Here is a 26,803-nt window from a genome sequence, read left to right as displayed (position 1 = left end):
AGTCAGGTCGTAATTGAATAGTGTTAGTTATGAATGAAAATTTTAATTGATTAACTAAATCATGGGGCTCGAATCCCTCAATAAAAGGAAAAAAAAACTTGAGAGGTGTCAAGGGACACACGGATGGAACGAAGTTCCTATGAATTTTCGTTATATATTGTCACGTCGTTGCTATGGTTACTATAGCAAAAAGTGTCGTGACAACTTTTCGTAAGAATTTTTTCCGTCTAGCCCCCTTTCACAACGCGCGATAAGGAACTACGTTCCAATACACATTAACCGTGGCTTTCTAAGACCAAACTCTGTTTGAAACATACTACTATCTCTGTTTTCTCAAGATAATTACAGAGATGATCAGACAGAAGTTTTGGACTCAGAAACCCACTGCAAGTCTACTGAAATATCAACCTAAAGGTGATACCATTTGCACATATGTATAAGTCTCGTAATCTCTTATCAGATTTATATATCTTAATATCTAAGGTTATAAATCTAACCGCTTCATCATAAATTTAACTTCGCATTGTCTTGTGTTTATTTTCTGCAACGTAACTGTTCTGATTGCTTTAATATATTTTTAAATTACACATTCACTGCTAAGACAAATTATTCTTAGAAATTATTATGTTCAGGAATCCGCGACATATTTGTCACGTCATTTCTCATGTTAAATATTTTTTTTTTATTATTTTAGAACTGATTCTCCGAGTTCCAAAATGTATGAACGAAAAAAATGTTCTAAATCTATCGCAAAACTAGTGAATTTACTAGATAATATTGAGACGCATAATCTTAATAAAAATATGAAACTTATTGTACTTATGGAAAACCAAAGGACGTCTATGTAAACGTCTACAGATGATTGAGGCTTCTATTTGTATTAATTGAATTGTTTCTTTAACAGCGAACATCGCGATCGCGTCCACTGGATATTCGATGGGATGGACCTCTCCAGTCAATATAAAGTTACAAGACAAGAATGCGACCGACTCCCCGTTGTCCGAGCCACTCACAGCTGATGAGTTAGCCTGGGTCGGCTCACTGCTCCCCGTTGGTGCCATATTCGGTACGTTTATTGTAAATTAAATTATTAGTCGTTTTAAGACATCGTTCGCAAAAAATAAAAGTATAAAATTTATTGATCGGGAATCGTAGTTTAAAGGAATAACTCTTTCATATATTTTGGCGGCCCGTGCCCTCCCCACGCATCACTACTACCTAGCATTATGTTCAGCGCAGCGAACGACTCGCGTGAAGTTAAGAGCCACAAAGATATCTAAAATGTTTTATTATATTCCAACTTCAGTATTTGTAATATTTAAAAGTAAGTTAAGTTATATTAAACTACAAGTATAGTAGTTTTCATATACCTTGCCGGGTCTTAACTTCGCGCGAGTCTCGGCGCAAAACACAATTTTAGGTGTAGCGGGGCGTAGCGGGATGTGGGGGTAGGGCACTGCGCAGCGCGCCGCGTCCTGAAGTCCTTAGATCGGCACGATATTTGAAAAGTAATTTAATTCATAAAAATAATAAAACGCATACCTCAACAGGACCCTTCATCGGTGGTTTAGCAGCATCAAAGATAGGCCGCAAATGGGGTCTCATGGCCTCCGCCATCCCACTATTCGTGGGATGGATCCTAATCGCCGTGGCCAAGAACGTGGGCTACCTTTACGCTGGTCGGATATTCTGGGGCATTGCTGTAGGCATGCTCTTCACTGTATCGCCAATGTACTGCGCTGAAATCGCCACTGTGAGTAGTATTTAATTTTGTTCTTCAAAAAGAGAAATCTATAGTTTTACTTGGTTTGCTGCGATGTAATGTTAAATAACGTAAATTGTGGGTTATTTTATAGATAAAAGAGAATTTAACAACGCATAGTAATATTTTTTTTGTACTTCCTTGTCAATTGTTCTCGTGACCCAGAAATTTCAAAGAATGGTCATATTGTTATACAATTGGGTCAATAGCCGACAGGCCTGGGTTATCTATATACCCTAAATACAGTATTGTCACAACACGCACGAGAAAGAATAAATTTTCCCAAATAGATATATTAAACTGTATTGTGCGTGAATCAGACACCAAAAACATTGTAATAAAAAGAGGCTTAATTTATAAAAAAAAAAAGACAATTTGATTTACTTGGGTCGAATTATGAGCTGGGTCTAACTATAGAAAAGAACAGTGTTCTTTAGCATGAATATTTATGCAACTATCGGGTGTTAAATACACCAAAAAATCTCATACAAATTTTGACATAATTGACAATGACGAAACGAAGGCGATTGTCACAAATATTTCTGTTAATCTCACAACACTACATCGTTCTCTTTCATTGTCTATAATAAAACTGAAATAACTATATCCAAATTCATCAAATGAAAAACAAAATATATGTACGTGTATTTCGATAGTGTTTTATAATTAATATTTTTAATTTTAGCACTAGACTACATATTGATATATCCTATGTATTAGGGCAAAGTAACAAATTAATGATTTTTACTTTTTTTATTTTAAAAGCTACCTCTTAGTTTAGTTAACGTGCACTAAACACAAATACACATTTACAAATGTAAACATGTTTTTTTTTAAAGTAAAAGTGCCTCTGTGGCATCTTGTCCTATATGGTTGAAACTTTGAAAACCTCTCCTGTAAAGTTATCAATTTGCACATTGGCCCTTATTCGTAGGATATTAACTTAATTAATATATTCTCAGAACGAAGTCCGCGGTGCGCTGGGGTCCTTCCTACAAGCATTCATCACACTCGGCTTCTTGCTGGTATACGGGATAGGTCCATTCGTCTCCTACAACGTAGTAGCGTACGTGGGCGTCGCGTTTGTTGCCGTCTTCAGTATCTGCTTCTACTTCATGCCTGAATCGCCGATGTATCATCTCATTAAAAGTAAGTACAGGGTACAGGGGCGGCTTTAGGGTAGGGCGTGGTTGGGCGAACGCCCAGGGCGTTGGACAGAAAGAGACGTAACAAATCTCTGAATCACACAGTCTCACATAACCTAGATAAACCAAACCCCCCCCCCCCCATAGAAGTTTCGGCCAAGAAGTAGAGCTTTATTCATTACTGAGTTAGTATTATGGTAAAGATTTAAAGGTAAAAGGTAAAATTTAATTTAACACTACAGTGCAATTTAAACTTTTTTTTTTTCATAGTCTCGTCCAGTGGGTCAGTCCTGTGCAGAGATGTACTCTAAGCTATTAAAGGCCCTAATATAGTTTAAATCTTGTATTCGTTCTCGTATCTGTTGAGGTATACTAAAGTTATAATTTCCTAGATGATCGTGAGTCGGCTGCGGAATGTCTGATGACAATCCGCGGTAAATCTCGTACTGGTGTTGAAACTGAACTCAACCAGATTGCAACAGACGTCAATGCTTCTATGGAAAAAACTGCCACGGTAAGAGTAAAAGTACATTTTTCTATATTATACCTAAAGAGTACCTAAATTCGCTGAATAAGCGAAGCGACTACCCATAGACATTCGCAATTGCATGCGTTGCTTACCTTTAATCGGCAGAGGAGAGAACAGAGGGCACAGAAAAAAATATTTCCCCTTCCTATGGGATTCATGCTCCTTCGTGAAATCCATATCCCACCCTTTCCTTATAAGAAAAGGTTACAAAGGCAAAAAGGTGTAATTAGACATTCGGTACATTCATCAGCTTGCTTGAATTTCTTCCACTTCACATGTCTTTATTTCCCTGTCAAGTAGGTTATGTTAGCTTTATAGAAGCAAAATCGTCTAAATGTAATCTTTCAAAGAAGAAGACCGAAGAAAGTATGAATAGTTTGTGTGAAAAAGCATCTTATATATAAAACTAGCTTTTACCCGCGACTCCGTCCGCGCGGAATAAAAAATAGAAAACGGGGTAAAAATTCTATCCTATGTCCATTTCCTGGTTCTAAGCTACCTGCCCACCAATTTTCAGTCAAATCGATTCAGCCGTTCTTAAGTTATAAATAGTGTAACTAACACGGCTTTCTTTTATATATATATATATTATTATTTTATATATATATAGATTCTCGTGTCACGGGGTTCGAACTTGAACTCCTCCGAAACGGCTTTACCGATTCTCATGAAATTTTGTGAGCATATTCAGTAGGTCTGAGTATCGGCCAACATCTATTTTTCATAACCCCCCCCCCATTTTTTAACTGCCCGCGGACGGAGTCGCGGGCGACAGCTAGTATATGTATAAAAGATTCAATTCAGATATAACGGCTGATAGAGATGTATGCAAGAGTACATACTGTGCAGTCCTTATTAACCATCATTATTGTCGACTAAATGTTCGTATTCCACATAATACGTTTACAGATTTAGACTTAAGATTAAATATTTAAGATAACGTTTTCTATGGACTTGGTAAATTTAATTTCCATGGAATATATCAATGACTATGACAGTATAAATAATTAAAGATATTAAACAGATGTAGATACGACCTTGATAGTAATTTTGGTATAGTTTATTTATTATGGAAATTTACGTCACAAATAACGATAAATGGGAACAGAATTCAGTGCCAATATTTAGATAATACCTTTGTTGAATAACAAACTATTTGAAAAGGAAATTTATAGTTGCTGAAGTATAGAAAAGGCAAAAATTGTAATTTATAGGTTACTAGCTGTCGTCCCGGCATTAAAAAAATTTTTATAAGTAGCCTTTGTTTTCCTTCAGACTATGTTCTACATGTATGACAAATTTCATCAAGATCCGTTGAGCCGTTCTGGAGATATCTTCAAACAAACATCTATCTAAACCAGTGTTTCCCAAAGTGGGCGATAACGCCCCTTTGGAGGCGTTTGGGGGCGATAAGAGGCCTAAAAAATGGGGGGCATTGAATTTAATTAAAGTAATGACATTGTGATTTTTAAGTTTTAGGGCTAAATAAAAATTAGGGGCGCTCTGAAATATAATTGATTTTCAAAGGGGGCGGTGAAAGAAATAAAGTTTGACAATCACTGATCTAAACGCAATATTAGGTGTGTTGGGATGAAGCGGGATGCTTGGGTACTGCGCAGCGCCAATGACCTTGAGCATCCAAGATATTTGAAGATAACTATACTCCAACGAAAACAGTATTCAGACAAACTTTTTTAATTTAATATCATTTTTTAATAGTTAGCAGACGTGTTCCGCGGCAGCAATTTCAAGGCTTTCTACATCTCGTGCGCGCTGGTGTTCTTCCAGCAGTTCAGTGGTATCAACGCTGTTCTCTTCTACATGAACACCATCTTCAAAGCAGCTGGTTCTGATTTAGATCCTTCTATTGCTACTATCATTATCGGTGCTGTACAGGTATGTATTACTATTTCTAGTAACAAACTAGTAAATAATAAATTACACAGAGTAACTTACCAAATAAAGATATTTGTATAAAAATTCTTTCAAAAATAACAAATTATTTTCTTATTTTATTCCTCTGCGCTAAAGATTAAGCAGCAACAACATCAGTTGCTGGAATTGTTCAGCTCGTCTGGTGAAATACCACAACCACACAGAAGACAGACTTCAAGTGGAAGTAATTCCAAGTACAGTCTGATGAGTGTGGTGTTGGAGGACTAATTTTTGTCCTCTTTCCCTTCACAATCTTTTCTTATTAGGAAAGGATGAGAAGGGGAAGTGGATTTGGCGGAAGAGGTGACGCATAGGAAGGGGAAATGTCCACTTTCTGTGCGTCCCCTTCTCCGTTGATTAAAGGTAGGCAACGCATCTGCATTTGCGGATGTCCATGGGCAACGCTCGCCTTGCTATTTCGGCGAATTCAGGTGACCGTTTGCCACCTTTTCATATATAAAAAAAATATTATCTGTATTACTCCAAAAAATTCTGTAAGACTGTTTAGTTAAACACGTGTTTTAACACTTTGACCGCTGCTGATTGATATTATTTACGTCAACGTGGTATATTTATTGGTAAAGATCGCATTTCGCCTACACATAATATTGTTCCAAAAATCCACATTCAAAGATATCAGTGAACTCTCACAGGGCCATTGTAGTTAGATAGTCCTAGTCACCTTCAGAGTAGGCTTCGAAACCCTCAGGGGGAGGGATAGTCAGCTTGATGATAAGAGATTTTTAAAATAATGTTTATTTTGTCAGGTTGTAGCATCAATGATAACCCCATTGGTGGTAGACAGGCTTGGTAGGAGACTTCTCTTATTGGTCTCTACTTGCGGAACTGCCATTGGTTTGGTAAGATTTTAATTTGTTTTACTTATTTTTTTTATTTGATTTTTTACATTTAGATAAAAAAATATAGAATTATAGCATCCAAACGTGTTTATCCATCCATGTTAGGAGAACGAGAGGGCATAGCACCCCGCCAACAAAATAGTCTACTGCATTTACTTCTGTGTTAAAAAAAAACATTTATATTGAACTCATTTATCCGACTCCAAGGACCAATTTAAAAATATTTGAATACTGTATTTTAAAAAAATTCTTTGCGAATAACTTTTTTTCACTGATTTGAATAAATTGTGTTTCTTAACAATCGTAAACTTCAACGGAATAATTCAAGTAAAAATAGTGGCAAAGATTATAAACAAGGGATAATTTCCAGGCTCTTTTAGGCATGTACTTCCTGCTTAACTCACAAAACAGTCCAGTGGTATCCAGCATTGGATTCCTACCCATTCTCTCTCTGGTGCTGTTCATCGTCACTTACTGCTGGGGTCTGGGTCCTTTGCCATGGGCAGTGATGGGAGAACTCTTGCCTATTGAAGTTAAAGCCGTCGCTTCGCCGATTGCTACTGCTTTCTGCTGGATCATGTCCTTCTTGGTCACCAGGCAAGTTGTTATGGATATTTATTCTAAGGAAAAAAATTGCGGACAAGTTTTCCAGGAGTCATATTAAAATAGTCACTTTAATTCCTTTTGTCTTTAACCCTTTAGATGTCTTTTAATACAGTTTCTGCGCCCTTAAATGATGCAATAAAACACGACGAATAATGTCGGAACACAATCTTTTATGAATAACTAGCTTTCACCCGCGACTCCGTCCGCGCGGAATAAAAAATAGAAAACGGGGTAAAAATTATCCTATGTCCGTTTCCTGGTTCTAAGCTACGTGCCCACCAATTTTCAGTCAAATCGATTCAGCCGTTCTTGAGTTATAAATGGTGTAACTAACACGACTTTCTTTTATATATATAAGATTGTAAAAGATTAACAATGGACAAAGATTTATAAAAATAAGATAGCCCAAGCCACTCGATGGAGGAGACGCACAAAATGAGCATATTTCTCATTTCTATGCATAACTTCTCCATGAAATCGACTTCCTCTTCCCATCCTTTCCTTATATGAAAAGGATGGGAAGAGATAGAAGATTAAATTTAAGAGTTTACGCTCTTAAGGGTTAATGTTACATATAAATTTGATTAAACCAGGTTCTTTGAGCCGATAGCGGAAGCTGTAGGTATGTATGTTGCATTCTGGATCTTCGGTGTATGTTGCGTGTGCGGCTTCTTCTTCACACTATTCCTGGTGCCGGAGACAAAGGGTAAAAGTTTGCAGGAGATTCAGGAAATACTAGCTGGCGGGTAAGCATCTTTATTACAGTTAAAGAATTAAATTGTTATCCCACTAAGGATCTAATATTTTATAGTAAAATGTCATAAAACCTTTCGTACACAAAACAACGTAAATCTTGGAAACCAATATCATATATTTCATTGTTTTTAACCTAGTATAAGAAATTGTGATAAAATTGTAATAATGTAGATATCAGATTATTGTAAAATGTAGAGATTTTTTTAATATAAATAAGGAATTAAAACACACCCAGTACAGCATCAGCTCAGATCCTTCACCCAAAACATGTTAGGGTGAACAAGAGGGTGACATAGCGCCGCCTATAAAAAAAATCATATATTTGTGTCACGAGTCTCGCGTAACGCCGCTCCGTACACAGTTGAGTCGCCGACACGTCTCTTCAGTCAGTACAAGGATAGCGAATACATATCAATTGTACAGATTTATTCTGCCATTTTAAAAAATACAGCAACTTTTATCAAGATCTTGAGAAATAGGTAGCGAGCGAATTACGTTTGGCGATGGTATCTAGAAATGTCGACAACGACCTTTATGACATTGCCTTGCAAAGTCGCTTAGCGACTAAAGTTATCGGGTTTCGAAAACTTACGTTGCCTTGTGTACGAAAGGTCTAAAAGCCATATAGAAACATTTAAGTTGGTAAAACAAGTTTTCGAGCTAACTGACATATGACTTAAATGCAAATACAAAATCATCAAATGTTATCAGTGGGTAGGAAATAAACGTCCTTGACTACATTTTTTTTGTTACAGGAAACCAAAGCCCGAGAAGGCTTAAGCCTTGAATATAATCTGTGGAGTTCAGAGTAATAAAACGAATTATAGATAATATATTAGTGAAATTAATTAACACATATTTTGTTATAATTTTTTTTCTTTTGTGTGATCAAATCTATTTTTATTGCTTATTTTGTATATAAGACATAAAAACATATCTTAAGTGTTGACTATATATAAAAAATGTGTGATTGTTTTTTTACGTTAGCAGTATTAACTGTGTGCTTTTTTATTTAATTCAGTGCACAAAATTAACTTCTTGAATACGATATAATTCCTATAAAATTCAATTACAAATGATGAATGATTTATCCAATATTCTATAAATTAATAATACCAAATACAGTTGTGGTCATCTTAATTATTGCGACTTTAAATTAATTTAAATCTTTGTGTGTTAATTATTTTATTTAATTACTTATTTATTTATTTTATAGGAAACTTATAGCCAAATAATCAAGACAGTGACTAATTTAAATTTAAAAACAATGGTGCTTTTTTAATGAAGTGTTAAAATTCACAGTTGGAGTACGCTTTAGTTTTTTTCTATTCGCCCAAAGCTCAAAATTTAATACTGAGTGATAAAGCGTTGCGTTTTAAAAACGATACCTTATAACAGAAACTTGGAATTTTTTTTACGCGCGTAATATTTGTCTATGATTTTTTGTAGGTAAATTTTAACCCAGTGTATGTTAAATATTAAAAAATAAAATTTTACAATTGTGAAAAAAAATCCATTTGTTAAAATCTCTAATTAAACCATAGATTTATAAAACACATTTACAGATAATTAATAATATGATTCAGTAATAGATATAGAATATATTTGGTTTTTCATACAAATTTGACGTTTAAAATAGTCGATTTTTCTAATGACATTTCGTAATATAAATGACAACACTGGGGAAATTTATCCGAAAATTAGGACTCCATTGTGTTCCGGATTATTTATTAATATTAGGCTATATAATTATGGTTTATATTTTTATTTTTATAAACATGTTTACAGGTAAATTATTATATGAATGATATATAATTTATTTTATTACAACTAGTACCAAAGTACAAAGTTAGTCGCTAGGTAAAATATTTGAACACCAATTTTGTGATACTTGAATGAATTTATATTGTTAAGATTAATTAAGATTATTGATTTAATTGTTTTAAATAAATGTTTTCTAATTTTTATGCATATTTTATTTATTAAATACCGGAAATATATCATTCAATAAAAAAAAATCACGAAACATCACCAAGTTGTAAGGTCTTACCTATATTCCACGTGCATTGATTACGTAATTATTGATATCGTTAATTTATGAAAAAAATTATACTATTTATTTAAAAAAATTGATACAATTTTTCCCAAAATAGACGCGATTTTAGATGAGGGAGATAATCTAAAACTTCATTAAATGTCACCAGAGGCGAGGTAGTCATAGAAAAGTTGCTAAAACATCACGCGATTAAAAAACGACCACCATACAATGACATAAGTCATTGTATAAAAGAAACTTGATAAGAGACAGAATTTAAAAACATCTTAGCCGCCATATGTCAAACTACCGGAGACAGAGACTTCGTTCGCATCAAATTAAAAAAATATATAGCCCATATTGGCTATATTTTTATTAATTTTCTTCCAGACTGTGGTCTGCATCCATGACAAATTTCAGCTAAATCCATGGTGCCGTCCTTGAAATACCTTCTAACAAATATCCATCCATCCATTCATCTAACCACCCATCCATACAAACATTCGCATTTATAATATTAGTAAGGAATAAGATTAAATGAGATTGAATTAAAAAGATTTAACAATGAAAACGCCATTGTACTAAACAATAAGATATTGTTTTATTGGATTTTATCAATCATTTGTTTTGTTTCATTGGAAGAAAAATCAATTCGATTATCGTTTGTTGTTTTTTTTTTTAAGAATAAATAAAACTTCATTTTTTTAACAAATCATTTATTAACATTGTACAATATGTAAGTTTTTTTTGGACGTAATTCACAAACTTTACAATGATGTACATTTTTACATTTAAAGGTAACACATACGTATAAGTTAAATTAATTTATTTACTTTTTTAATTTTAATCTTTCAAAAATATAAGCGAGATATTCAAACTTTTTTTAAGATAAGGATATTTAAATTTAGTTAGTACCTAATAAAAAATATAGTTACTTTCTTAAATTTTGTGAATCTGTTAAAATATTATTGAATTAATTCGATAAATTTCGCAAGAAAAAGGCACTTGAAGAAGAATTTTTTTAGTTACATAAACATTTTCATATCTTTATTTTTTTAAGAGTTTACGCAAATACGTCCATGTCAATAAGTTGTCGATCCTAAAATTAAAAAAAAACAACTCGAGAAATTAAATAAAAGACTAAGAATTTCATAAAGAAATTAAATCACGAGATTCTTACTTTCTAAATTATTTCTGTTTTTTTTTTCGATTTTTTTTTATCTGCCTCTGGGACAATTATTCCGAAGAAAAACGTCAACAGATGCATTATTTTTTATATTCGCTTAAATAAACGCTATTCGTCAGTCAGTCATGTTATAAATTACATTAGCAGATGGTTACAGATAATAAATACGATTCTATTTTTAAATTAAGATTAAATAAGGCACTATTCGAACTCCTTTGATATCTCGTCCATAGCAGTCAGTACATCACAGATACTGGCCGCATATAACCTTACATCGTCATTCTTTTTTATTTTCAAACTGGCACAATATAATTTTTTATACATATCTGTCATTTTATCATAATCTTTATTTGATTTCGACCTACAATATTGTATAATACTTTTCAAAATAAAATGCAACCTATTTTCGTATAAAGAAAGAAGACTATGTTCGTTCTTTATTGTTTTCTCTTCTGCATCTTCAGGTTTCGGTGGCTCCTTCTCTTCTGGGTCTTTGTTCTTTAGTAACGTCATAACGGAATGACATTGACGTAAAAGTTGGACAGCGGTTTGTAAAGATTTGAGTTTTAAATTAGGTGACACTGTAAAAAGTTAAATTGTATTTATAAATAAACTCAAACAAGAATATCTGAGACTAGCGTTGTCCGGATAAAACCGGACATAGGTAGGCTTTTTGATTGCGTGTCCGGCCAAAATAAATTGTGTCCGGTTTGTCCGGCTTTTGTTAGGGTTTTTACATTTCCGTGTCCGACCTTTCTACCCAAATGTCCGGCCAAACTGGCTGGTCAATCCGGCTATTAGGTTTGGCGACCTGGCAACCCTATCTGAGACGTAGAAGCGCAGAAGATAAAAGAAAAAAACATTACATAATGTATACAAAATTCAGTAGGAAAAACTCTATCTATGAATAATATAAAGTCTATGATTATTTTTTATCTGTTTCGTATTTGTCTATGACTTTAGTTTTATTTCGTTAGCATATATTTAAGTAAACAAGTATTAAATTATCACGACTTTGGTTTTATTGTTGTTTATATAATGTCAAAAGAGTTTTGTATAGTCAATAAGGATTTGTTTGTTGTATGAATGTCGACGTGGCATTTTAACGCATTCTTCTTGTGTCTATAACTTTTATAAGTTAGCGGAATATATAATTTCACAGCAAAGAAAAAAAAATATATAGTTAATTAAGTTTGCTAGGTCTATGTGTCCTATGTATAAGGACCAAAGTAACAAATTGATGATTTTTACTTTTTTATATTAAAAGCTACGTCTTAGTCTAGTTAACATGCACTAAACACCAATACACATTTACATTTACAGGTGTAAACGAGTTTTTGCTAAAGCAAAAGGGCAAATGCGGCATTTTTTCCTATATGGTTGAAACTTTGAGAGCCTCTCCTATAAAGTTGTCAATATGCATATTTGCCCTTATTCGTAGATGTCGAGATGCTGCATAAATCCTAATACAAACATTGTCGATACGAAAATGATTGTCACAAAAATTCGTACTAGGCCCAGATATAATATTTTGTCTATATTTGTAAGTAAACTGTCATTGCCACGTCAAAACCGGTGAGTTGGCAGTGCGCATTATTTTATTGCACCAGATTATAAACATGTCTCGTATTTACTTGCCAAATAACAAGCATGTAATCTATTTTTTTAATTTAACATTTGATCAACGAATATTTGCAAACAGTTTAAAAAATAACTGCAGTGATATTAAAATTTAGAAAGATTAAAATTACAAGAACACTAACAAGTGTCAATTTAAAATTTGTTTACTCAAATCTCAGTTACTATAAATTGTAATTTTAAAAATACCATCGTAAGACCTGTCATGATGTATGGATCCGAATGTTGGGCTGTTAAAGGGATGGATGAAAAGACAGTACATGTGACGGAAATGCGAATGTTAAAATGGATGTGTGGAGTAACAAGAGTGGATAGGATACGAAATGAGTATATTAGATGAAGTCTGAAAGTATCACCGGGAGTAGAAAAATTGAGAAGTAAAAGGTTAGCGTGATATGGACATGTTATGAGGAGGGAAGAATCGCATGTGGCAAAGAGAACGTTATGTATGAGTGTGGAGGTACACCGGTAGAGGTAGGCCTAGGAAGAGATAGATGGATTGTGTGAAAGGTGACATGATCAAGAAGTGGGTGACAATGGAGATGACGGCAGACAGATTCATTTGAAGGACAGAAACCTGGTGCACCGACCCTACGTAGGTGGGACAAGGTCAAGGAGATGATGATGAATTTTTATTACACAATTCAACTATCAAAGGAATGTTTTAAGCTCCCATAAGCTCCCACTAGTATATAACTTACCAGCAGCCTGAGTTTCCATAGCGGCAACATGTTCCAGTCGTACAGTTAACACCATACCGGCGTCTTCGAGTGCAGCGAACAAGTTCGCAGCTGACTCATATTGTATACGAGTTGCATTTAACAGAGCGCGGCGACGAGCGCCTTCCTCATGAGTTATTCTATTATAAATAATACAAACTTTATAGAGGCTTACAATTTTGTACGTAACAACATCTTTTGTACGAATTGTTGGGTCACTCAGTGAAATACCACAACCTCACAGAAGACAGACGTCAAGTGGAAGTGATTCCAAGTACAGTCTGATGAGTGTCGTACCGGAAGACTCATTTTAGTATTCTTTTCCTTCCCACCTATTATGTTTTTAAGGAAAGGATGGGACGTGGGAAGAGGGAACTCATAAGAAGGAAAAATATTCTTTCTATGAGTCCTCTGTCGATCAAAGGTAGACAACGTATCTGAAATTGCAGATGTATATGGATCGCAGTGGATTCGCTATTTCGGCGAATTCAAGTGACCGCTTGCTCGTTTGCCACCTTATAACATAAAAAAATGGGCCGCGAACTTAAAGAGTGATATGTTCTCTGAGAAATTCCCCTCTCAACTTAACCCGAGCCACCGTTAAGTTTGAATCTTTTAATACACAAATATGAACATAGAAATGTTAGGTTAGTATGACTTTTTATGCTTTAAACTATGTAAATATTTTATTTTTAATTCGAAAAAACTCTTAAAAGGGTTAAAAAAATCCCCCCCCCCCATATAGATAGTAGAAACTGGTACAAGGTTCAATGGTGTAATGTAATGACAAGATACCTGAACTGTGAGTGGTAGAGCGAGCCCAGCCTGTGGTATATCATGGCGGCTCTGAACTGGTACAAGTACTGTCGAGGTCCGGGACTCAGAGGACAGTACTTGAGCGCGTGTTTGAACGCCTCCGCTACTTCAGTCACCTCCTTCACATACATACATACATACATTATTTTATATTTATGGCTGTTTCTAGCATTTTCACTGAGAGTGCAAGTTCAATATCAACAAACAGCCTTTATCTGCCCACTGCTGGGCATAGGCCTTTAGGCCACAGTATGTAAGTTGGAGTCTCAGTAATTGTAACAAAAATGTGGATAAAAAAAATAATTACACAAAAGAATTAATTATGGTAAATACAAATAAATATATCAATCAGTGAATTTGAGTGATCGAGTGTTCGAGAGTTTGAGTGATCGAGTGTTCGAGAGTTTGAGTGATCGAGTGTTCGAAAGTTTGAGTGATCAAGTGTTCGAGAGTTTGAGTGATCGAGTGTTCGAGAGTTTGAGTGATCGAGTATTCGAGAGTTTGAGTGATCGAGTATTCGAGAGTTTGAGTGATCAAGTGTTCGAGAGTTTGAGTGATCGAGTGTTCGAGAGTTTGAGTGATCGAGTGTTCGAGAGTTTGAGTGATCGAGTGTTCGAAAGTTTGAGTGATCAAGTGTTCGAGAGTTTGAGTGATCGAGTGTTCGAGAGTTTGAGTGATCGAGTATTCGAGAGTTTGAGTGATCGAGTATTCGAGAGTTTGAGTGATCGAGTGTTCGAGAGTTTGAGTGATCGAGTGTTCGAGAGTTTGAGTGATCGAGTGTTCGAGAGTTTGAGTGATCAAGTGTTCGAGAGTTTGAGTGATCGAGTGTTCGAGAGTTTGAGTGATCAAGTGTTCGAGAGTTTGAGTGATCAAGTGTTCGAGAGTTTGAGTGATCAAGTGTTCGAGAGTTTGAGTGATCGAGTGTTCGAAAGTTTGAGTGATCAAGTGTTCGAGAGTTTGAGTGATCGAGTATTCGAGAGTTTGAGTGATCGAGTGTTCGAGAGTTTGAGTGATCGAGTATTCGAAAGTTTGAGTGATCAAGTGTTCGAGAGTTTGAGTGATCGAGTGTTCGAAAGTTTGAGTGATCAAGTGTTCGAGAGTTTGAGTGATCAAGTGTTCGACTGATCCAATGATCGAATGTTCAAGTGATCCAGTGACCGAGTGAGTGAGTAAATAAATGAATGAGTGAAGAAGTGAATGAATAAATGAAAACATAGATTATTAAACGAATGAATGAGAGATTATGTAAAAAACCAAATGAGCGAATGAACGATAGATTAATGAATGAATGAATGAATAACAAGTAATGCAAACACTGACATTAGTGTAGAGTCCGGGGCAGTCCTGCATGAGCACCGCGCGCGTGTACAGATGACAGGAGAGCTCCCAGCAGACCAGCTCCCAGATGGAGGTGGCGCCGCAAGTCTCGCGAGGACCCAGCAGCTTTAGTGCTGATAGGTAAAGTTCTTCCGCCTGGTTGTAGAGACTACGTTTTTCCGCACTGCAAAGATAATATAAACCTAGGATCTCTTTACATCTTTCTTTCTGTCTCTCACTCTCTATCTCCAAGTTAGAGGTGACATGGTCACAGCACTGAGTCTAGTCAAAATCGGTGTAACCATTCCGAATATTACTAGAAACAAACGCGATATTGCGGACAAACATAAAGACAGACAGACAGACATAAATTTTAAAAATTGATTTTTCAATATCATCAACGTAAATACATCATGTGTATGATTTTTTTGTCAATTAATAGACACTCCAATTTTATTAATATGTATATACTAGTCGTCGACTGCGACTCCGTCCGTGCGGAATAAAAAAACACAATAAGTAGTGTTTTTCCAGATTATGATCTACATCTATGCCAAATTTCATAGAAATCCTTTGAACGGTTTTGGAGATACCTTCAAAGAAATATCCATCAATCCATACATTTACATCTATATATATAAAAGAAAGTCGTGTTAGTTACACTATTTATAACTCAAGATCGGTCGATCTGATTTAGCTGAAAATTGATGGGGAGGTAGCTTAGAACTAGGAGACGGACATAGGAACTTTTTATCTTGTTTGCATTTTTTTTATTCCGCGCGTAAGAAGTCGCGGGTAAAAGCTAGTTTATAATATTAGTAAGATTTATCACTCACCTGAATCCACCTTGATCACAATGCGCCTTAAATCTCATATATCTTCCTTTATTACAATAAAGTAGTGCTAAGTTAGGTATATCGTTCACTTTCTCGAATATCGCAGTCGCCTCGTCCAGACATTCAGAAGATCTTTTAGAAAGATTAGTAAACTGCTTCAATAATAATTTAGCTTTAGGATCTTTCTGATCCGGTTCTTCGACGTATTTCATATAAATTTCTAAAAAAAAAATGAGAATAAAGAGCGGATCACCAAATTGGTGAGTTTTTTTTAAATAATAACCTCAAGTATCATTAATTATTGTGGTTATGAAATACCTTTTCGGCTCAAAACACAATATAAAGTTTGTAGGAACGTAAAAGCAAGGGAGAGGAAAATTTAAAGCGAGAGTGACGTCACAATATGGCGCGGATAACACATTCATAAATAAATCTGTAGATTAAATTGTTTAATCTTTCATAAAACATAATAATAAATAAAAAAAACGGCTTAACTCACATTTGATCCAGTGACGGCACCGATTAGTTTCAGAAGACAGGTCTGAAACTAGTCGGTGCCGTCACCTGATGAACCTTACATGAATTAAGCGATTATTAATTTAATTAAATTTAAATATGTAAGACTAACGTTGTGCATCATTCATGAAGCGTACAGCGAGCTCGTTGCAGACGGAGGCGAGACGACGCAACAACTCGGACCTCTTGGCGGCCGCGAACTGTCCCGCGCGTCTGTAGTACTCACACGAGAGCAACATCGCGTCCGTGTCACTTGATGGTAGCGATATATCTGTTGTTGTTAAATGACAAATAATTAGTTTTAAAAACCCATTTATGTTATGTTGAAATTTAATTATCATTTATGTTATGTTGAAGTTTAATTATCATTTATGTTATGTTGAAGTTTAATTATCATTCATGTTATGTTGAAGTTTAATTATCATTCATGTTATGTTGAAGCTTAATTATAATTTGTTATGTTGGAGTTTAATTATCATTAATGTTATGTTGAAGCTAAATTATCATTTATGTTATGTTGAAGCTTAATTATCATTTATGTTATGTTGAAGTTTAGTTATCATTTATGTTATGTTGAAGTTTAATTATTATTTATTTTATGTTGAAGTTTAATTATCATTTATGTTATGTTGAAGTTAAATTATCATTTATATTATGTTGAAATTTAATTTGTGTTATGTTGAAGTTTATCTTTTATGTTATGTTGAAGTTTATCATTTATGTTATGTTAATATTAAATTATGATTTATATTCTGTTGAAGTTGAATTATCATTCATGTTATGTTGAAACTTATATATCATTTAAGTTATGTTGAAGTTTAACAATCGTTTATGTTATGTTGAAATTTAATCATCATTTATGTTATGTTGAAGTTTAATTATCATTTATGTTATGTTGAAGTTTAATTATCATTTATGTTATGATGAAGTTTAACTATCCTTTATGTTATGTTGAAGTTTAGTTATCATTTATGTTATGTTGAAGTTTAATTATTATTTATTTTATCTTGAAGTTTAATTATCATTTATGTTATGTTGAAGTTTAATTATCATTTATGTTATGATGAAGTTTAACTATCATTTATGTTATGTTGAAGTTTAGTTATCATTTATGTTATGTTGAAGTTTAATTATTATTTATTTTATGTTGAAGTTTAATTATCATTTATGTTATGTTGAAGTTTAATTATTATTTATGTTATGTTGAAGTTTAATTATCATTTATATTATGTTGAAATTTAATTTGTGTTATGTTGAAGTTTATCTTTTATGTTATGTTGAAGTTTATCATTTATGTTATGTTAATATTCAATTATGATTTATATTCTGTTGAAGTTGAATTATCATTTATGTTATGTTGAAGTTTAATTATCATTTATGTTATGTTGAAGTTTAATTATCATTTATGTTATGTTGAAGTTTAATTCTCATTTATGTTATGTTGAAGCTTAATTATAATTTATGTTAAGTTAAACATTGTTACCTAAATCAAATTCATCCTTGGCGTCACCTTCGATCTCTTCGCACATATCTTTCTCGATCTCCATTTTGATGCTGCCGTCAATTTCATGATCCGTTTCGAATTGTTTCCTGAACTGTTCCAATCTATTCCAATGTTTGCTGAGCTGAAAGAAATTATCCCCAACGCGACCTATCAAACAGCTGGCGTCCACAACGCGACTTTTTATTATCATATTACTCAATAATGTTTGACATTTACTCGCCATGTCAATATATTTTAAAGAGAAGCCATATTGCTCATGCGAGTAACTGTATTCCGCTAAAGTGGCGTATGCGAGACAAATTTTTTCATACAACAACGTCTTCAAATGTAACTTCCAAGCGAAATTATCGTCACGATTCGGTTCATGCCAGGACGCCATTTTGTTTTCTTTCCGAATCAATATGGCGTTCTTGTCTATATTCGTATTAGCTTCGATTAAATAATTTCCAGATTTATCTGTGTTTTTTCTTTCTCGTTTCCTTCTTCTGCTTCTGGAAACGTGTTCTTTGGGATCTTGCTTCTTTTTATTTAAAGGTTCGTAGTTCATTTTGATTGGTTCGTAAGGATTCGCCATTTTAGGATGTTGCTCTTCTATTATTATCTGTTGTTTCAAACGTTCGCGTTCTTCATCCTGAAAGATAAATAATTTATTATTGAATATGAAACTCTACCTTATAAAAGTAAAATGAAGATAAAGTCATAAAATCCCTATGAAATTATAAAATAGTATGATGGTCGCTGTAGATATAGGGAGAAAAACTGCCTTTTTTCACTATAGATGTGAGCATAGTCAAAAGTGACTGGAGCATTGAATATACAACAGATGTATACATAAAACACTTTATTTTGTATACAAAGTACAAAGTACTATGTGAATTAGTCATAGCAACGATAATTTCACTCGAAAAAAGAAAAAATAAGTAAAATCTTAAAGATTGTTCATAAATTATTTATCAAAGTGTTTTTTTTTTCATCTGTGGATGCATTCGGAATTCGGAGCTCTTTTTTTAATTCGGCGGAAAATTTAATTCTTATAAAAAAAATCGCGACAGTGGCGTATGAAAACTTTGACAGATGACAGCTGTCAAGATACCGATGTATCTTGACTCTGACGCCACCTACTAAGAGATTTCAAGTTTTGACTCCACCATTGACGTTTTTAGTTATTAACAAAGTGTATATATTCTATAATAATGCGTTAAACTATAATAGGTTAGATTTGAAAAATTCTCAAACAAAAAAAAAATCACTGACATCAGAACAATATCGAACAATACAATTAATATAAAATAATTACTTTTTTAATTATTTACTTTTTTACATGAATCTGAAATGAAATAATACATTATACAACCTTATTCCTGCCGATGGTAACATGATGCAGTGCACAAAGTCCCCGCAGTGCATGTCTCAGTGCACGTCCACATCTCTCCGGAACTTGTACACCGAGACCTCCTGTATTTGATGACTTCGCTTTTGCATCCTTAAATTAAATATTTAAATCTTATAAGTGATGGGAAGGGGAGGTTTTGGCAGAGGAATGCATAGGAAAGGCTAAATATCATCTTTTTGTGCGTCTATGACAACGGTCATTTCCAACGGCCACTTGCTCGTTTGCTACCTTTTTACAAAAAAAAAAATAGTTTTTTTTACTTGTTCATAATAAAAGAAATATACGAAGAAAAAAATGAAAAAATATTATCTTTAAAAAAAAACGAAAAAAAAATATTTTTAAGTCTTGTGTATATTAAGTGATCTGTATAAAAAGTTAAAAAATATAAAATTTTTATTTCCCGACAAATCATAAAAAAATATATATAATATAAACATACAGGTGCTGTATCTTTGATCCGGTCACCAATATGTCTTAGCGCCAACTCACGACCCCCACTGTTCTTAATTTCCTCCTCCTTTTCCCCTGCCTCATTACCTTCTTCCTCCTAAATTACAAATTAAACAACATGCTTCAAATTATGAAATCACAGCTGTCACATCTAAAAAATGATGTTTTCACAAAAAAAGATGGCATTTTTATTTCTTACTAGCGATCGCCCGCGAATTCGTCAGCGAAGAGTTAAAAAAAAATAGCCTATAATATGCCCGCGTGCATCAGCTACCTTCCTGTAAAGTCCCGTCAAAATCGATCCACCTATTTCGGAGATTATCCGGAACAAACGGACAGACAGATAAACAAAATTTAAAAAAATTGGTTTTTCATCACCTACGCAAATACATCATGTGTAAGAAATAGACACAGTGATAGACGTCAGCAACAACGTCTGTTGCACGAATTGTCCTCGCTCAGTGAAATACCACGACCTTACAGAAGACAGACGTCAAGCGGAAGTAATTCCAAGTACAGTCTGATGAGTGTGGTGCTTTAGGGCTAATTTTAGTCCTCTTTCCTTTCCCACCCTTTTCTTATAAGGAAAGGATGTGAAGGGGAAGTGGATTTGATGGAAGAGATGCATAGGAAGGTTAAATATTCTCTTTTTGTGCGCTCCTTCGTCGATTGAGGGTAGACAATCTGCAATCGCGAATGTCTATGGGCAGCGGTCGCTTCGCCAATTTTGGCACATTGTCATATAAAAAAATTTTTTTTTCGACATTACGTACAGACACTCTAATTTTATTAATATGTATAAATTCTTTAATAGGCGGCAACTCATAATTTTAAAAAAATGTATCAATTTAATATTATTATTGTCTTACCTTATCTGAATGTTCGCTCGTGATCTCGACTTTTTCGTTATCTTCATCTCTCTTACACGTTTTGGTATCGCCTTCTCCGTCTCTTTCATTCGTATTTTCATTACCACCTGTCGTTTCTCTCGCAAACTCACTAAAATCTTCTTCGTCTTCCGAATCTGAACTCTCGTCTGGTAGAAAAATATTTTTTTTCGATTTTACAAAATTTAAATAAATAAGTTAAGTTATTAAATTCAGAACAAAATTTAGCGCATATTTTATATAAGAAATTTACAACAGTCTGCTTAAACCCTTACTGCAAGAATTATGAAGGAGGTAATTTTTTTTTTTGCAAATATATGTTTACTAATATATATTTAAGTACATTTTTCGGTCAATTTTTTTTTTAAACTCATAAATTTTGATGAAAAGAGAAAATACTATATATTAGGTCCTTACATATGAAATTGGCGTTTTGTATGGGAGGAACAAAAAGTCGAATATTTTTTTATACAATATATTTAATTAATCAAAGTATGAACCATTATTTTCTATGCACTTTTGCCATCTCATAGGTAGTTCATTGATCCCTTTACTAAAAAAACCAGTCGGACGGGAATTAATAAAATCTTTGAAGGCGATTTGGACTGCCCCATCGGAGTTGAATTTTTTCCCTTGCAAGAAGTTATCCAAATTTCGAAAAAAATGGTAATCTGTTGGAGCAAGGTCCGGGGAGTACGGAGGATGTCTTAGACTTTCCAATTGAAGCTCTTCTAATTTAGTAGCCGTCTGTTGCGCAGTGTGTGGTCTAGCGTTGTCGTGAAGCAGCAGTGGCGTGGAGCGATTGACCAGCCTAGGTTGTTTAGCCGCTAGCTTTTCCATCATGGTTTGCAATTGCTGACAATAGACATCAGCCGTAATAGTCTGGCCAGATTTGAGAAAACTGTAATGAACAATACCGGCACTAGTCCACCAAACGCTTACAAGTAACTTTTTTGGGGTTAATTTTCGCTTGGGGCAGGATTTGGCTGGCTGGCCAGGATCCAACCATTGCGCTGAGCGCTTCCGATTATCGTAAAGAACCCATTTTTCATCACAGGTAATGATTCGGTTTAAAATACCTTCACTATTGTGCCGGTTTAGTAATGTAACGCAACAGTCGACGCGCGTTTGCCGGTTTGCTTCAGTCAATTCGTGAGGTACCCACCTTTCAAGCTTTTTAATCTTCCCAATTTGCTTCAAGTGAATTAAAACAGTTTTATCACTAACATCGCAGCCTTCAGCTAACTCGGACGTGGTTTGCGATGGATCCACTTCCACAATAGCCTTCAATTCTTCATTATCAACTTGAGTCTCAGGCCGTCCACGGGGCTTGTTCTGCAGATCGAAATTTCCAGAACGAAAACGTTGGAACCAAAAACGAACTGTGTTTTCTTTTGCAACACGACCGCCATACACATCATTCACCCTTCGAGTCGTTTCCGCAGCACTAGTGCCACGGCGGAACTCGTACTCGTAAATAATGCGATATTTTAAGTTTTCCATTTTGTAAAATGAGTGACGCAAACAGAAAAAAACAGAAGAAAAAAACAGAAGAAAAAAACAAATGAATGACGGTCATCGAACCACAAATACATGAGTCTATAGCTGTACAAATTTGAATTTGGAATTCCTTACCAAAGAGGAGAAATTCGTGATTAAAGTGACCAGTACGAAAAACGCCAATTTCATATGTAAGGACCTAATATTAATTAAGAAATGCTCATGGTTGTTCGATAATAATTTAAAAAAAAAAGTATAAAATGGTAGCTAAAAAAAATCACATAGTGACTCAACTAAAAGTTATTAATACTCTAAATAACTTTATCACTTAATACATAAATTAAAGTTAGGTTATTTAATACGATTTAAAATAAAAAAATACCTTTAAAATCAGGACACGCAGGATTAGTAGTCGCAGGTACATACAAATCCGCCAACATATAATGTGAAGAAGCCACAATCTGCGGATATCTTTCAACTTTCAACAACTTAACAACATGTTCCAACAACTGTTTAACATGTCTGGACCTGTTAGTTAATCTCATATTCCTAGCAACCCTATATAGTAACATAGCAACCGGAGTTGTGAACGGATTGTCCAAACTATCCGGACAAAGAGATGTCAAATCATATAACTTCACAACATCATCATGTGGACCTTTAAATAACCAATATGTATGACCAGCTTTTGTCACATTAGATTTTAAAAACGATAAAATATTTTGAGCAACATTCCTTATAACTTTGGGTGAGAATTTAGAATTTTCCATATTTGGCAAATCTTCAGTCTTCATCGGTTCATATTTTTGTACAATACCATCTAAATGGTAACACATTAATACCTCTGGGACATTACACATTAGGTTATCTAACCAATAATCAATCCCCGTTAGTACATTGATAGGATCTCTTGCATCTCTTAAGCGGAGACTGACACAAGGACGGTCTTTGTCACCAAATATCGGTAGATCACTGCCAACCAACATATGAATGTCTTCAAATGTCCATAGTACATTTCTATTATAAGGTTGCTCATTTGAAGGACCTTCTACTTTCGTTTCGGGCTCTGGTAGAAATGGACCTGTAAAGAAATAATCCTTTAAAGATTCCTTAACCCTTACCTTTTACCCCTAAACCTTCCTAAACCCTAGGAAATGTAATAAGGAAATTCATGTGTTCATATTTAACTGAGAGTAATATTTTACACTAATATATTTAATACTTGATGTGTGCAGGTTCTGGGTTTGAATCCCGGTATGCATCAATGTGTTTTTCAATTTTCAATTTACATATTTCAATTTATCCGAAATTCTTAGGGTAAAGTCGGGTGTGTGTGACTTTACCCTAAGAATTTCGGGTGTGCATATCTGAGAAGAAATTCAAAGTTATGTGTGAAGTCAACCCGCACTGGGTCAGCGTGGTTGACTATGTCCTAGTCACTCCTAATTTAGAGTAGCGCCTGAGCCCCTCAGCCGGAACTATGTAGTTTAAAATACTTACCAGCAAGACACATGGGTGTATTTTCTGCGTGTGCAGGCGGTTCTAAAGGCGAAGGACGCTCCACAACACTATGTGACAGAAACTGTTGGGTCAACTGTAATGCTTGCCGCGCCCCCGGACCGGGAGTCAATGACATCCTTTCCTGTACAACATAACATTAAAATAACATTCCAACATAACATAGATCAAAAATACTTTTTCATCATAACATAAATTTAAATGATAATTGTGCATAACATAATTGAAATTATCTATAAGTTAAATACCTGTTCAGACATAGTCTTCACTATGTTCTCATAGAAGAAGTCTTTCAGCCATGACCATTCCGACTTCATCAGATAGTCATACACATCGAAATCGTCAAGCAGTAATGTGTTTTCAACTCGATGAACCATCATGCTGACCTGATGGCAAAATATATATTTTGGTTAATTTACTAAATAAATTTGACAAAAATTATTGTCTAAATATACCATGGTAGTAGGTCAAGACATTTTTAAACAAAAACAAGCGATATTAAAACAACACTTAATAAGTATGCCTATGTTTTTTTCCAGACTATATTCTACATCTGTTCCAAATTTCATCAAGAACCGTTGAGCCTTTCCAGAGATACCTTCGCACTAACATCCATCCATACATCTAAACATTTGCATTTATAACATTAGTATGAAGTATGATTAGTAAGAAGTGAGATATAGCAGATATGCTTACCGTTCCATTAGGCTGATATGGCAACTTTAGTAGTTTCTTGATGCACTCCGCATCAGATATTACATCCACCTCCCCCACACAGTCAGGAAACATGTGGGCCATTCTAAAGCTGTAGCGACAAGAACATTGTGTTCATGAAAGTTCTACATATATTTTTTTAATTTAGCATAATGTAATTACAATAAATCATATTAAAAAAAAAGTTATTTAAACCAGACACTTAGTATCTACATAAAAAAAATTGGTTAGCACATTGTTTACTATATTAAGCCTTATTTTATAGTTATTTAATATTCCACATTTTTCAGAGTTTTCCTTCTCTCCTACTTCAAAATTTGATATTGCATTTTTTTATTTAATATCTGGTATTTAAGTAAAAAGGTTACACCAAAATGAGGTAATTTTAACTCCATTATGTATTACTCACACAGCAAAGTATGGTTTTCATACATAACTCTATAACTAAGTCGGATATAATTACATACATTTTTGTTGGTGCTAGAGGCCTAATCATAGCTCTCTTTCCCTTCCCACCCTTTTCTTATTAAAAAAGGATTGGAAGAAAAAGTGGTATTAGCGGAAAAGTGTATGAGTATTTCTGTGCATCCCCTTCTCCATTGATTAAAAGTAGGCAAGGCATCTGCATTTGCGGATGTCTATGGGCAACGCCTCGCTGTTTCGGCAAATACAGGTGACCATCTTCCACCGTTTGAATTGTGGCTAGTTATAGTGGGTGACATTATTACGTGATACCTGATGAAATTTAGTGTTTGCATTTTTTTTTATCACAGTTAGTAAAACATAAAGTAAAAACCTATATGTATTTATTACCTACAATTTTAAAATTGATTTATCTCTATTTTATTTATCTTTATTAAAAGAAATATATACTAACAAAATCAGAATATTATTTTCCTTTCTACAAATAATGTCTGCTTTAAGATCTGTTTACCATTACCTTTTAATGTCATTATAAAGTAATTCCACTGTATATGAACCACTAATAACTAATAATTTAAGTATTTATATTACCTTGAAAACCCAGTCCCTCTGGTCAATATCTGTTTCAAACCATATGAGTCAATAGCCGCACCCCAATTAGAAGGGGGCATGTTGAGGTCAGTATTGCATTGCAGTCTGGCATACCCCACAGGACTCTGGAATGCTGTGTACTTCACTACAGCTGTGGATTTGATGCCAGGGGATGGACTGCGGTCCTGAAATCAAAGATTACTTTATTTTACATGTTCAGTACCACTGTAATTTTTTTCGTATGCACTAAACAAGCTAGTTGGTGGAATTGAGCAGTATTCCATATTTTTGTGAGTTGTGTTGTTGCTTCATTTATTAGTTTGATATAGTAAATTGCTACATTACAATGTATTTAGATATGAATTCTTATATAATAAAGAGGCCAGATTTTATTGTTTGTTCGAATTGAATAGGCTCCAAAAATATTGGACTGTATTTGTAATTTGTAAAATTCTGTCACTATTCAGAAGTTACACTATCCCTGGCTCAGGCTATATCTATTTCTAGATTTTGTTAATTCTGCGCGGCATAAGTCGCGGGTAACTGCTAGTATTTAATAAATTCATACAATGTAGCGGTATGATAGTTAATAAATAATACTCCATTTTAGTGCGCAAAAACATATGTTTGTTTCTCGTTAACGTTTAAGGTGTAGACTAAGAGAAATATTAAGATGGAAATACGTTTAATTAAAGCTTATTTTAATATCATTATTTGAATATTGATCAATTTAAATAACCATGATTAGCAAATAATCGATCACCTTGTTTCTTTTCATGTGTTCGTTTTCGTTCTCGCGGTCTTCCATTTTAACCTTTTATACTCAGTAATTACTTCTGTAAATACTAAACAATTTTCAGATTTCAGACGCAAACAGCTGTGTTTGATCAAATACTTGATTGTAAAAAATTGTATTCGTAGTATTCGTGGTATTTTATCTTTTATAAATCAAAATAGCAACAATTGCTAAACTGAAAACACAAATTACTTATGTTGTTGACAGTTGACATTTCAAATCACCCAAAGAGTGTATAGTATCAGTGTAAGTATACTCTAAATTGTCTTGTCAATTCCCTCTTTCATTATAAACATATGAGAAAATAAAAAGTTTTCCTCTAAATCCTAATTCCATTTTAAAAAATGCTTCTATCAACATGTGTCCAACAC

General features: G+C 34.0%; 2 protein-coding genes across 2 annotated transcripts in view; one reads left to right on the top strand and one right to left on the bottom strand.

Moving 5' to 3' along the window:
- LOC106719331 (facilitated trehalose transporter Tret1) overlaps window positions 1–7,621 on the top strand; it is a 32,868-nt gene extending 25,247 nt beyond the window's left edge. The window contains exons 3-10 of the mRNA XM_045683968.1: window positions 905–1,066; window positions 1,551–1,753; window positions 2,725–2,911; window positions 3,300–3,421; window positions 5,156–5,332; window positions 6,139–6,231; window positions 6,602–6,828; window positions 7,431–7,621. Coding sequence (XP_045539924.1) covers window positions 905–1,066; window positions 1,551–1,753; window positions 2,725–2,911; window positions 3,300–3,421; window positions 5,156–5,332; window positions 6,139–6,231; window positions 6,602–6,828; window positions 7,431–7,587 — 1,328 coding nt within the window. The 3' untranslated portion in view covers window positions 7,588–7,621. The remainder of the gene's footprint in view (window positions 1–904; window positions 1,067–1,550; window positions 1,754–2,724; window positions 2,912–3,299; window positions 3,422–5,155; window positions 5,333–6,138; window positions 6,232–6,601; window positions 6,829–7,430) is intronic.
- A 3,233-nt stretch (window positions 7,622–10,854) lies between these two features.
- On the bottom strand, window positions 10,855–26,636 carry LOC106719349 (erythroid differentiation-related factor 1). The gene is made up of 16 exons (XM_045683862.1): window positions 26,400–26,636; window positions 25,637–25,821; window positions 24,605–24,713; window positions 24,157–24,294; window positions 23,891–24,032; window positions 22,773–23,471; window positions 20,873–21,039; window positions 19,993–20,100; window positions 19,515–19,643; window positions 18,140–18,791; window positions 16,769–16,927; window positions 16,141–16,360; window positions 15,308–15,488; window positions 13,967–14,106; window positions 13,154–13,311; window positions 10,855–11,395 (listed from the first exon to the last, which is right to left on the bottom strand). The coding sequence occupies exons 1-16, from the start codon at window positions 26,442–26,444 to the stop codon at window positions 11,016–11,018; spliced, it is 3,612 nt and encodes a 1,203-aa protein (XP_045539818.1). The 5' UTR covers window positions 26,445–26,636; the 3' UTR covers window positions 10,855–11,015.
- Window positions 26,637–26,803: the final 167 nt, after the last annotated feature.

The sequence above is a fragment of the Papilio machaon genome, chromosome 24 (assembly GCF_912999745.1).
Source record: "Papilio machaon chromosome 24, ilPapMach1.1, whole genome shotgun sequence".
NCBI lineage: Eukaryota > Metazoa > Arthropoda > Insecta > Lepidoptera > Papilionidae > Papilio > Papilio machaon.
Note: the sequence above shows the minus strand (reverse complement) of the source record. Positions and strands in the feature narration are given on the sequence as shown.